The sequence below is a fragment of the Drosophila biarmipes genome, chromosome 2R (assembly GCF_025231255.1).
Source record: "Drosophila biarmipes strain raj3 chromosome 2R, RU_DBia_V1.1, whole genome shotgun sequence".
Taxonomy (NCBI): domain Eukaryota; kingdom Metazoa; phylum Arthropoda; class Insecta; order Diptera; family Drosophilidae; genus Drosophila; species Drosophila biarmipes.
The window spans coordinates 8,429,218-8,442,479 of NC_066615.1; the positions used below are offsets into that span (position 1 = coordinate 8,429,218).

The 13,262-nt window shown below is 44.5% G+C and overlaps 3 protein-coding genes across 4 annotated transcripts in view; 1 reads left to right on the plus strand and 2 right to left on the minus strand.

The window, feature by feature from the left end:
• LOC108026800 (GTP-binding protein RAD) overlaps nt 1–13,262 on the plus strand; it is a 28,900-nt gene that overhangs the window by 3,818 nt on the left and 11,820 nt on the right. For both annotated transcript variants that reach the window (XM_017097961.3, XM_017097962.3), the window contains exon 2: nt 5,458–5,969. In XM_017097961.3, the coding sequence (XP_016953450.2) occupies nt 5,757–5,969 (213 nt within the window). In that variant the 5' untranslated portion in view covers nt 5,458–5,756. The remainder of the gene's footprint in view (nt 1–5,457; nt 5,970–13,262) is intronic.
• Nucleotides 6,826–8,329, minus strand: LOC108026798 (uncharacterized). Its single transcript, XM_017097958.3, has one exon. The coding sequence runs from the start codon at nt 8,261–8,263 to the stop codon at nt 7,232–7,234; it is 1,032 nt and encodes a 343-aa protein (XP_016953447.1). The 5' UTR covers nt 8,264–8,329; the 3' UTR covers nt 6,826–7,231.
• On the minus strand, nt 8,826–10,072 carry LOC108026799 (uncharacterized). Its single transcript, XM_017097959.3, has one exon. It carries the CDS (start codon nt 10,006–10,008, stop codon nt 8,998–9,000), a length of 1,011 nt encoding a protein of 336 aa, XP_016953448.1. The 5' UTR covers nt 10,009–10,072; the 3' UTR covers nt 8,826–8,997.

A 13,262-nucleotide genomic window follows, 5' to 3' on the forward strand; every position in this document is an offset into this window, starting at 1 on the left:
AATGGCCGGGGACAAGAATGCGAGCATGTGAAATCAAATGCAAGCCAATTAGGGCCTTGGGTTAGGGGACGACAAAAACCGAAAGAAAGAAAGGAAAATCGTAAACTTCCTCGACTTATTTCCAGGCCAAATGCCGTTCAACAGATAGCCAAGGACATTCCCCGATAGTTAATTATGACGCACACATCAAAGGCGGATTGCCGAGTGCCTTACTTATCCTGTCGCACACCAAATGAAGTGAATTTTTGTGTAAACATCTGCGCCGGCGGCCCGTCTCCTGGCTGGATTTGAATCTAAATTGAGAATAACAAGCCTGAATGAATGCCACTTGAAGTACGTAAACGGGCGGGCGGGCAGCAGCCAAAGGTGGAGTAAACACACCCCGGCACACCCGGGTGTTTACACCCACCCACATGTGTCATAATCACCGTAAAAGACGTCAAGTTTAAACTAAACAGACAGGGATTCGAGGGGGCGGCGGAAAGAAGGCGGTGGAAATCTGGCGCAGGAGACAGAACATTAGGCGGCATAATCTGCCCTCGAGCTCCGTTTTGCCCAACGATTTGGAAAATCTTTGCAGCAAAATAAATTCCCAAACAGATTTCGCTCATTCCCGCCGCCTGCCTCTTTCTTGTGCCTGCAATCCCTGTTTATTTTTCTGGGGACCTCATCGATTTATCGAACATTAAACACGAAATCAAAGGCAGAGGGAAAAGATTGTTGTTTGGCCACTTAAGCAGAGGAAACTAAACAAACAGAAATTCTAGCCATAAATTAATGTCAAACGGTTCGAAAGCCTGTGGCCAGTGTCAAGTGATTTCCTCAGTGGACAACTGAAAACAAATAAAATTGGCTGATCATCAGCGTGATTTTTGAGTATTTTCCTTTAGCTCGTTTTTTTTTCGAAATCATAAGCATTCTTCGCGCGCTTAGTGTGCAAATGTCAGAGCCAAATGTTGTATAATTTATTTAATCATTCAAATTTGTTTTCCTCCGAGCGGAGGGAAAATAAAACAGCCCGGAGCTAATAGCATGCTGTCCCATTAGAGCAAAAACCAACAGCAACGGGGCGTATGCGCAATAAAAAGTTTTGTTTTTATTTAGATCATCAGCGTTGACAAGCTGCGTGCTGAATGAAATCATAATAATGAAGCTCTATGCTGAGGCTGGTCTAGGAATCTGAGCCAAATATCTCAGGATTAATGTCACCAATCAGCGCTGCGGAATAACAAGGCTGGCGTTACGGAAAAGTCAGCTTGAAGTGAACCCAACCTTTGGGACAGCCCGGCAACCGGTGACCCATTGGAATTAATTTTGCAGCAACAGGTGCTGGCCCTGAAAATAAACAAATGCCTGGCTGTGAGATGAGGCTCAAAGGGAAACATTAAACAAACGCTGCGAACATCCACTGACAAAGACACGGGCAGCCACACGGATAACAACATGGACCTGGACACTGCCTCGGACAAGGACGTGGACATGTCGGAGGAAGCCCCTGGCAGGCCCAACAAACTCCCACACAGTGGGGGCGTGGTCCAGGGTCAGCGTTGGGCCAGATGAAAGCCAACGTTTCCTGGAAAAATGTCACATTAACCAGCAGACGCATGCATATTTTATTGGCTCTTTAATACGCTTTAACATAGAATCTTTTAATTTATTGAGACTTGTTCCGATACAGAAATAGATATTAAAAAGAAAGGACTAGCAAAAAATATACCAAGTTAGGTGAGGTCACGAATAAGCATTAATAATCTTTACAACGCTTTTTTTATCCAAATTAATCGGTCATATTTCTGCCTAAATAAATTAATGCATTTTTTAAAACTTTAAAGCTGTAAAAAAATGCATAAATATTATTCCGGCTGCCATGTTTGCAACTTAATGCAACTTAAATGACCCAATATCATTTAAAGCAAATTGATTTATTATCTTCCTCCTATCTTCGACTTAAAAGTATTTATTTAATATTTAATAATAATTAAACCAATTCTTTAAGCTTGTAGTTCGACCTAAACAATATACTTAATTTTTAACTACTTCAAACATTTTGACTTTGACTATTGCACTCCACATTGAGTTATAGGTAGTAATACAAATTAAGATTTGAATTTTTTTGCCGCAACTAGTTTTTTTAAAGTAATACCTTTTCGTTTTAATTATTCAAATATAGGCTCTTGTACCAAATTAAATTATTTTTTTCCACCTATCCTCGATTAACAGTATTTATTTAACATTTAAAAATTGAAAAGCAATTCACACTCGACCGCAATCAGCTTCCATTTAAATCAATTTTGTTTGCAGCTTTATTCAGGTGGCTCGCCAGCCTTGAGCCACCCACACTCCGCCCAAAAGCCCCGTATAGTCAAGTTTCACTCTGGCCGTACACGCGGTATCTGTTGACACTGTATCGGGGATTTTTGTGTTTTTCTGCCTGCCAGATCGTATACCATACATACATGGGTGGGCCAACGCAACGCACTTTCTGGCCCTGTTTCCGCGATAGCTTGAGTTGCCTGGAACCTGGCCCAGCTGTCATCATCTGTCCACATCCACGGCCGCAGCCCCATCGACGGTTGGTGGCCTGATTAGCCGGCAGACAAAAACTGAAGCGAAAATATTTATGTTAATAACTGGCAACAGGCCATCTGATAAGGGCAAGAGCGAAAATGTCGGCCGCCTCGTATCGGGCCATAAAGCGAAATGACCAGCAATATGGCCCAGAATTCCGGGCCAAGTCTATGGGCATGAAATGAAAATTAACAGCAACGACCAGGCATAAGCGAAGGCTTTAAAGGAGAGCCTATGTGTGGCAGCTCCTTCTCCCTCCCACGGCCAATTAGGAGGACACACACGCACCCTGGGCTCTTACCAATGTTGTGTTAGCCAGAACGGCCTGCGGCATCAATTGAATGCAAACAAGGAGCGAGCAGGCAGATCCCTTTGCTGACAAAGGAGCCTTCAACGACGACGCTGACGACGACTTCATCGCCATGCGGCCTGGAGTTTCATGCACGACTGAGTGGGTCAGCAGCTGAAATCATCTCGGGGTTCCCATTTCGCTTTTCCCCCTTTTAGGGCGTCCTCGTAATGCATCGCTGGATTCTCGGTTTAGGTTTAGGTGGCAAATCAAGCGTTAAGTCGCACAGAAAGTTTCCTCAGCCCCTTAAACTTTTTTAAGTCAGTGACTTCCATCCTTCCTGCGGGCTGGAATTTTTGCCAAGACGTACAAACAAATTCACTTTCATATTATCTACAGAGTAAGATAATTTAATATTTGAACTATTCCTATTGTTGACACTCTAAAAGGGTATATTGTATTCGTAGGAAAGAAGGCAACAGGTACAAGGAAGCCCTTCGAGCTTTTAAAATATACAGCGTGCAGATTCTAGCGATTACTTCAGCATTTTATAATGTAATTTTGGAATATTTTAAAATTCCTAGCAATCAGGGATGACCAGGTTTTTCCCAGTGCCTCGGCCTGTTTATCTCAAGCGGCTGTCGCATGTGCTGCGTCGTTGAAAACATTTTCAAGTTTATGTATTTATTCCTCTCCCTTTTCCCCCGAGCCCTTTGCATTATTTACTCGCGAGGGACTTGGCCCGAATCTTTTGTTCTGCCAAGCACCAAAAAGGGTGGCTCGTTTTTAATTATTTATATTTTAATCACTCGCACAAGTTAATTACGCAGCAGGGAGACGTAAAGCACTCGGATGAACGCGGCTAAAACTGCAAGTTCATCAAGAAAGGGGAAAGTGCACGGACTGCACTTAGGGGCCAGTGCGGATGAAGGGATGGCGAAAGCGTAACTCGATTATAATACCGAGGAATGATGGAGGACGGGCGGACCAACTGGCATAGGATGCCCCAGGTCGAGGGGCTAATGATGCATGTCTAGGGAGCAAACAGGATGCCTAGCCAGATCACCAATATGCTTTAACTGGCCTTCCGGCAGCCATCTTATCCGCTGCCCCGAGCGCCTCTAAACAATCAGTCGGGAAAATTCAATTTCAGCTGCCTTGGCTTAGGGCCGGCTGAGAAATGGATTTCATTTCGCCTTCGCGAAGGCCCCGGGAACTCTTCCGTTGGCAAATGGCAATTAGTGTCCATTAGAAACGCAGTTTGCAGGTTAAAGTTGCCATTAGCTTTCACGAGCTCTTTAAACAGCATTTACCGCGCAGAGCGGAGCGAAAGTTCCCCATTCTCCAGACTTTATAGACATCTCAGTTGTGAAATGTGTTCTTTTCCATAGAAACCATACGAAAGAGTTCGGCATGCGGATGATGCAAGGGTAAGCAACTGAAGCCAATATAGGGAAGTGTATTTTTAGACCCGGAGAATTACGTGATTAACGGACTCTTCAGGCCCGCAAGATCAAGCGAATCCAAACAACGATTTGTTATGAAATGGAATTGTTCGAAATGAGGGGAATATTTTCGAAATCATTCATCAAGAACTCTGGAAAACCCTGTTCCCAGGCGTAAAAAAGTGAAATTCAAATTACACCATGTTTATTAACTTAACAAAAAAACAAATAGTAGTAGGTATAGATTTCAAAAGTAATAAGTTAAGGATGAATAAGAGTTTTGTTTTTAATAATATTTTAGTTTAATAAATAAAAGTAAAAAAAAGAGTTTGATAAGAAATGGTTCAGTTAATTTGGCAGAGGTTCCATCCTGAAATTCTTGAATAAAATACAAAAGGAATAGGAAGCTCAACTAGATCAAAAATAAAGCATTCTGAAAGCGTGGAGACTGGTATTTCATTATTGTATTAAATTGTTTGAGACAGATTAGAAGCTTTATAACTAAAATAAATAAAGGTGGATAGCCAAGTAAACCAATCCAACACAAACATAGTCCCCTATACCAAACAGTATTAATCAACCAATCGAAACGCAACACCAAGCCCATGCATAAGCGAAACACATAACAGATCCCTGAGCCTTACATAACCCCCATGGAAACCACAATTCCCAGAGGCTTTGCCCCCTTTGAACAGATTTTGAATTTGTTTGCTGCAATTTGTCGTTTTCGGGCTGTCCACTGAAAATGCGAATGGGCCTGGGCCAACTACCGAAGCTGACCCAGTTGTTCGAGAGACGCGTGAGGCACATTTAAAAATAAATCGAAAGTGGACGAGGGCTTCGGTGGGGGCTGGGAAAACAAACGGAGGAATTTTATGTTTAATGGCTGCTGGCGAAATGAAAAATCACACAGCAAATTATGTTGCATGTTGTTACAAATACAGTTCTGTAGACCGCAGATGAGATTCGCTTTTCGTTGCTCACTTTTGCTTTTCAAGAGATATTTCTTTGGGTTATTTCTGTAAGACTTGGTCGCGTCACGACCGACCAAGGAACAAAAAGAGATTCGAGAAAAAGTGTAGTTTTAATTTGAAGCAAATTCATTTAAATGTTTTCTGCATTCTTTTCCTTTGCTTTTTCACGGTTTATTTGCAGAGTGCACAAGAAACAAGAAACAAACAAAAACGTCACACACCACCATCCAAAATCAGATTATGAATTATGCAACCCAGCATCCACAGCAGCCAAATAGAGCAACTAGAACCACAGCACGAACTGCTTAATGCACAAAAGTAGAGACCCCTAGACTTGGCCAAACTCGTTTCGGAAAAGTGCCGAAACAGACCAAAAGAGCCGCAGACCAGGAGTCACCCCAGATTTCCCAGAGGGGTTTCCCGGCAAACAGAGGAGAGCAAAGACCGCACACCGGAGACCCAAGACCCAAGGCATTCGCCATGGTGGACGACATCTCCCCCATGCACCATCGCATGCAGAAGAAGACCAGGAGCGCCTCCATCTGCGCCACGGGGGCCAGCATCGAGACGGTCATCCATGGGCTGCCCGGCGCCTCCGGAAGTGCCACGCCCGAGGGCGGCACGCCCGGATACCGCCGCCGCCGGCCAGCCACGCGCTCCCAGAGCGCCCGCATCACCTCGGGCGCCAGATCGGTGAGTACGCGGCGTATACGCAATATTTGTCCACATACATAATGCGCTAGAAAGCAGCCATGCGGTACAAATTTAGCATTAGCATTTGCATCTGCCCGTCGTCACTGGCGAAACTTGCTTAGTTATTTATAGTTTCCATTAGATGCACGTTTTTTACTATAAATAAGCAGCGAACGCCGACATTTGGCGCATTTGCTAGACACGCACATGCAGATTGCCTGTTCAACATTATTATAATGTCATCTTTAATTTGCTAAAGCACTTTGGCATGGCCAAATATTATTTATAGGGTGGGAAAGCGAAATTTTGCGAGGAGCAAATGGATACCTAAATGAAAATTTAGCCGAAAATAATACCTAAGCTGAGGAGTTATGTTTAAATATTATATTGTTTTACCTTTCAGCCGAATCTTGAATTAAATTCAATCAACTAAAAAATGTACCTTCCTAAATTAAACTATCAAGATATTTTGAGCTAGTGTTTTTTCATGACTTTGTAAACTCAACAAAATTGTATACAATTTTGGTAAAATTGGCTAGATTTGTTACCGACTGTTATAAAAAATTGCGAACATTTTGTTTTTCTTTGGTTACCAATTTAATAGTTAAACAAACATAAAATATAAACTTATGTTTGCTAAAATAGACAAATCGATTAGTCATCACCATTTATCTATCATATATAATATTTTGTTTATATGTGGAAATAACTTTATCCAAACTACGTAGACCTTTCTTTTATTACATGTACAAAAGGTTTTAAATTTTTAAAGTGCTCAAAAGGCTATGCTTTAAATTTACCACCGAATCGCATAATTATCTGCACAATTCTAAACGAAATTCCAAAGTTCCAAAAATAATCTTATTACAGCCCAATTAACTGCGTTTAATATTCAACTGGTAATACAATTTTGAAATCCAAAAATTTAGAAGTGTTCCACTCGATTCAAGTGAAAACTTTAGTTTGCTTTTAATTAAGGCTCTTTGAGCATCGACTGTGCTCGGTTGGAAGCACCTCCGCATCGAGTTTGGTTGCCACACCACTTGCAGAGGCACGACCAAAATATCTTTGAAGTAGGTGTGTGTGTAGAGTAAGCAAATCTAAGTTGCGTGCAGCAAATATCCGAGGGGCAGGGGATAACTACATTTCCGCAGACATTTCCGAGAAACTGAGAACGCAATCACGTGCACTTCGCTCGTTTAATCGACTGACTACAGGTTAAGTTGGTCCTAATTCGATTCCTGGAGGCACTGAGATAGCCCTCATTCCCTGGTCAGCGGGTCATTGTTGCCACCACTGAAAGCCGTCATCAGATGATTCGTCAGGGCCCGTTCATGACGCTGGCTAACGGGGGCCTCTGGGTCCTCAGCCTCTAGCTCCTGATTCGACTCCTGGCTGACACTCCTCGCTGACCTCCCGCTTTGGTTGCTCAAGATGGACGCCTTGCGGTCCGTTCCAGTGCTCTCCCGGTTCGAGCTCCTCCGCCTCTCGTTGCCGGCCATCTTGTCGAAGCGCCTGGCACACCGTTTTTTCTTTGCCTGGGTGATATAGGGCTCGGCCTGGTCCTTGATCAGCTTGTGGCACTCATACGGCGGACACTTGGGCGGCAACCGCAGGCACTTGCAGAAGCTCATGTTGTGCAGGAAGTACTCGTCGAAGTCCTCGTTGGGAGCCAGCAGCTTCTGGTAGTACTCCAGGCTGTTCAGATCCAGGGGATCCAGCAGACGAGCGGCGCAGTCCAGCTGGAGGTGGCCACTGTAGAAGTAGGCGAACAGCTCCTCCACCAGGTCGATGAAGAACTGGATCGGCTTGTGGAAGGAGTCGCCCAGGATAAACGGGCTCTCCTCCTTTAGATCCAACTTGGCGCACTCGCGCCGGAAGATCAGCACATACGGACGCAGGCTGTGGACGGCCCAGCTCTGGTTCTTGTTGGAGCTGACTATCACCTGGTGGTGCAGATAGTACTTGTTGATGATCGCGTCCTCCGACTCGATCTCGTAGATGTGCGGGCACATGCAGCTCGTGTCCACCTGCATGGTGATCTTGTAGCGCTGGATCAACTGGCTGAGGGTCTGGGCCGCGATCCTCTGCAATCCCAGCTCCTTCTGGTAGGACTCAAAGAAGTTGCGAAACTTGTCCTCGATCACCAGCAGGATCTTGATCACCGTCCTCTCCACGGAGTCGGAACTGTCCAGGTTTAGGATTGCGAACTTGGCCATGCTCTCGGTCACAGTGGTGCGGGATAAAATGCTCTGGCTCACCATTAAGTGGTACAGCCGATCTCGCATTTCCATTTTTGGTTCTGTTTTTAAGTGTCTGGCCTTGAAAAGTTTTATACTGTGACAGCTTAGATTTGATACCTGAGAAGTTGTAAAAATAAATTTATATAGATTCTTCAAATTTTATCAAGTTTAATATATTGTTTAGTAAAACCTATAAGGTAAATGTTGAACAACCAAAACCATTAGTTGAATTCAAAGAGCTTTCCAGAGTCCACCTACACTCTAATAACATTTAGTAATTGTCTAATTTGATGCCATAAACTCAAAATGATTTTAAAATTTGTTTGTGGTATTCGGTAAACATTTTTAAATATAGTTCAAAATAATTGGTAAACTTCTCTTTTGAAAATAATTGAATATTAAAAACTAAGAAGGACTTTTCCTTTACGTCAATATCTTAAAACAATTTTTGAGTAAAGGTTGTGCTATTTTTTCGTCTAGCAGATCAACGAAGTTGAAGTTTTGCCATATGAGTACCCTATTATAGATATGTTCGGCTGCAAGGATTGTAGACTAACTAATAATCGAAACGATATCCTTTATCAAGGCGATGCCAAGAGAAGTTGCAACGCACTAACCATCTCGACCTGCCTTTTTATTACGTATTTCGATAATTAAATTTAACATTTCTGATCCCAAATTCTATAATGGTACAAATCGTTACAAAACAAACTTAATAAATGCCAAAACAATTGAAACAATATCCGTTTTCCTAATGTTTCGAAGCTTAGTAAGTCCACAGAGGATTAATTTGGCGTAACAACGAGGGAACCTAAATCCTCCAAATTATTTTCCGCAGAGCAGCGCAGGAAGCGATCAATCTCAGAAGCGAGAAGGCGCGGGTCCCGAGTGTGGTGACTAAGCCTGGCTCTGTCGTTCATGTCCGATTCCTCAATACTATTTAGTGTTGATTTCTTCTGGTCCGTTTCGAGACTGGTCCGTCCGTACTCGGCCATCTTGTCGAATCGCCTGGCACACCTCTTTTCCTTGGCCTCGTTAATAAACGGCTCTGACCGATCCTTGACCAGCAGAAGACTCTCGTTCGAAGGACACTTGGGCGGCACCCGCAGGCATTTGCAAAAGCTTATATTCTGCATAAAGTATTCGTCGAAGTTGTCATTGGGGGCCAATAGCTTCTGGTAGTACTCCACGCTGTTGAGATCCCAAGGACTCATCAGGCGGGCAGCGCAGTCCAGCTGGAGGTGGCCACTGTGGAAGTAGGAGAAGAGTTCCTCCACCAGGTCCATGTAGAACTTTATGGGCTTGTGGAAGGCGTCACCCTGGATAAATGGACTCTGCTCGTTGAGATCCAGCTTGGCGCACTCGTTCCGGAAGATCAGGACATAGGGACGAAGCCTGTCGATGTCCCAGCTCTGGCTCTCGTTGGAACTGACTAGCACCTGGTAGTCCAGGGAGTACTTGGTGACCATTGCGTCCTCTGTTTCGACCTCGTAAATCTGCGGGCACATGCAGCTCGTGCCCTCCTCCGTGGTGACCCTGTAGCGGCGGATCAGCTGGCTGATGCTCTGCGCCGCGATCCTCTGCAGTTGCAGCTCCTTCTGGTAGCACTCGAAGTAGCCCCGAAACTTGTCCTCGATCAACCGCAGGGTCTTGATCACCGCGTTCTCAGTGGAAATGGAGGTGTCCACATTCAGGATCGCCATCTGGGCCATGCTCTCCGTCACTGTGCAGCGCGACATGAAGCTCTGGCTCACCATGAGGTGAACCCTTCGGCTCCTTTCCATTTTGGGTTCCATTTTCCGTGTACGGCCTTGAAAACCTTGTGAAACACAAGGAAAACGTCTGATTGAAGTTATACACGGTCTAGCCTAGATGAATCAGTTTTTTAAATTATGGTTTTATCTTTCAAGCAAAGGGTGAACAGGAATATCTTCTGGTTGAATATTTAAGCCATATTTTATATGGTTTATATGCCGCCTGGCAGCAATCTGAAGTCGCTGACGTCTACAATTGAATTGATTCGTCCCCCATCCTCCAGGAAGCTGTGGAGTTGGATGGCTTGCAGTGCGGCGTGTGAATTGAGTTATATCGTGGCTAAATTCAATTTCTGTGGACGGGTGTTTCAGACAAAAGGCGTCAGCCCCGTGGCAGCATACGTTGCGTATGAGTGCTCCTGCCAACTGGAGATGGAAGCTCCCCGCTCGCAGCTTCTGCTGCTGAATATCCTCGCTGGCGAATCCCCCTTTTCTGCTTCTGCTGGCGACATTATTAGTAAGCAAACGAGGCAACAAAAAACAGCCATACGCTCATGCAGCGTGCTAAAAATGTCGTTCTCATCGCCTGCGATGCGCCCCGAGCTGGTAATTTATATAGGAAAAGTTTCCAAGACACACACATGTTCCCCGCCTTTTTTCGGGGCGGCAAGTTCAGTGTGGGCGTGGTCGTAATGAGTTCACAGCTAAGCGAGCAAGATGTCAGGGCTGCGACTTTGGAATACCTGGCCAACAGTCTTAAAAAATGATTTTATCTGATAAGCCTGATTAATATATTAATTGATGGGTATACCTGTGACACAGTTTTTGTGCACAGGTCAAAATTTAATCGAGCGCCTTAATGGAACACCCCTGACAGAAAGGAGTGTCTAAGAGTATGCAACGAAATATTTAAATTTATCTGCATACTTTTAGGCACCTTTATACATGATTTTGAACCTCTGTGATTTTTGTAGTACCCCTATATTTTTAAGAGAGATACTACTTGTTTCAAAGTCAATGCAAATACAAACACGACTTACCCTGTAGTCGTCGAGAGCAAAGAAGTAGCGCTGAAATGACTTTTGTTTATGAACAAGACGGGGGACGGATACAATCGGCAGGGGCGGAAAAGTAAACTTTGAGTGCTCAGTGCGACGATGTCCCGATGTCGATAAGTCGCAGGCACTTTTCATCTGCAGACGCAGAAGTTTAATGAGAAGATGCCACAACAACAAGGAGCGCATTGTAAAGCTATTTTTGCACGGCATTCTGTGGGCCACAGTCAGACGTATTCTATTCTATGCAAATACCAGACAAAAACCAACAAATAACAGTAGCAGACAGACGACAGCCACGAATAGGGAAAATATTTTACGACTTTAGACACAAAAGTTTCAGCAAGAAGGCAAATTGCAGCCAGCATGTGCAAGCTGATAATATTGGGAATTTGGCAAAAGAAGCTCCAGAATAGATTCTCCTGTTCCCCCATTACCTAAAGCTAGAGCCGACTTTAGGGATGAATTTATTATGCACGCACGCTTTAAAGGGACAAAGTCTTCCATAAAGGCCGTCACATTTAATTAAGCAGACTTTTCATCGCAAATTATATAAATTTACACAGCTTATGTATATAAAAATGTGAATATAAATTAATAACGAATTTAAACTCGTTATACCCGCTCCCCTGATGCTGGTCATTAAGAAAATAAATTATCAGGGCTGCTGCTGCCCCAGAGGACTAATTGGGGATTAAGCGGGCACAAATTGAAGACTCCGCCGGAGGACATTCCACGGAACACCGCATGGTCAATGAACTAACGCCAGGAAGCAATTAATTTCCGACGTAAGAGGGCGATGGAGCGGTCCATCGACCATCCGCCATCGCACCACTGCATCCGGACGGATCAGATGTGTGTGTCCGCAGAGCCGTAATATTTGATTAAGCCAGCAAAGTAGACCAAGCAAACATTTGGCCAAGAAAGAAGAGCAATTACTGGTCACGAGAGCCCATGAAATGCCAGGATAAGTGCACACATGTGTATATACTGTATGAGGCCCGGTTCGGCCGTAAAAAGCGCAAAAAGCGGCCACTAAATAAACAAGGAACGTTTACACTGACAGCTCGGCTAATGGCAGTCCCACCTCCCGCGCTGCTCCTTCCTGCGGATTTGGCGGCTTTGCCGAGCTCTCCAACTGACCAGAAACTCAACGTGGCCCAAATCCGTGGCCACTTGACAGCCGACGCCACGTAGCAAACGCTTCCGGCATGTCGTTTTCCAGCGATGAGAAAGCCGTATGTAGAGACAGGGGCGGACCTAGTCGGCTCCTAGGGGGATTAGTAGTCTATATTTATTCCAGATCACTATAACTAAAAATAACCAACACTTTTTAAATATAACTCAAAAAACACCTTATAGATTTTAAATTCCTTTTTAAAGACATTTAGGTCTCCAAAAGTATGCAATGAATTCATTGAAAGAGATGACATTTCTTTATTCGTTGCATACTTTTAGACAGCTAGCTGCCTACATTGTACTTTAGAGTGTTAAATACAACAAAAATGTCACGTATATGATAGTAATAAAACGTTTCCAAGGTGCTAATGCCAATTAAATGGATACCCTCCAAACTCTTACCTAAACAAGCTATTTACTAAAACCCAGCTTAGGCGGTGTAACTTAATAATTTCGAATTACCCGGTAATTGGCCCCGAACCCCAATCCCCCAAATCGTTCTGCACGCCCCCGCCGCTGTTTCTGGGCCAAGGCAAACGGAAGCGGCTAACAAAGTTGGACGTTTTGCATGCCCGGCTATAAATATGGTCCTCACACTGGACCAAAGAAACTGAACAAGAAGCTTACATCGCCGGGACAGGTGCTGAAATTAGTTTTCGCCCCGTCGCCACTGGTTTCCAATGGAACACCACAAGCCGAGGCAGCGTGACAGGCACTTGGACGCGGCTTGACGGGTGAGGGATGTGGGACAGGGACAACGCCTCCTCCAAGCCGGAAACTTTTGCGGCGGACGAAACAAGCGGCGGCTCTGATTGCATTTGGAGTGGCCACGGCGAGGCGAGGCGAGGCGTTTAACCTTGACATTTAGGGGAAAATCCCTTGAGCTGCTCTGATCACAGAGGAGGCCAAGTCCGCAGGAGGAGCCCTTCCCACGAGGGCGAGTCAGGCGATAAATTATGCCATTGGCGAGACAAGTGGGCGGGTTGCTCCCTTCTGTTTTTCCAAAGGACAAACAAACAAATGCAATTTGATTTGTGTGTCGGCCTGATTGGTCTGCAGCCG

Coding starts and splice junctions, on each gene's coding strand:
- LOC108026798 (XM_017097958.3), bottom strand. CDS start 8,263: ATGGAAATGCGAGATCGGCTGTACCACTTAATGGTGAGCCAGAGCATT.
- LOC108026799 (XM_017097959.3), bottom strand. CDS start 10,008: ATGGAACCCAAAATGGAAAGGAGCCGAAGGGTTCACCTCATGGTGAGC.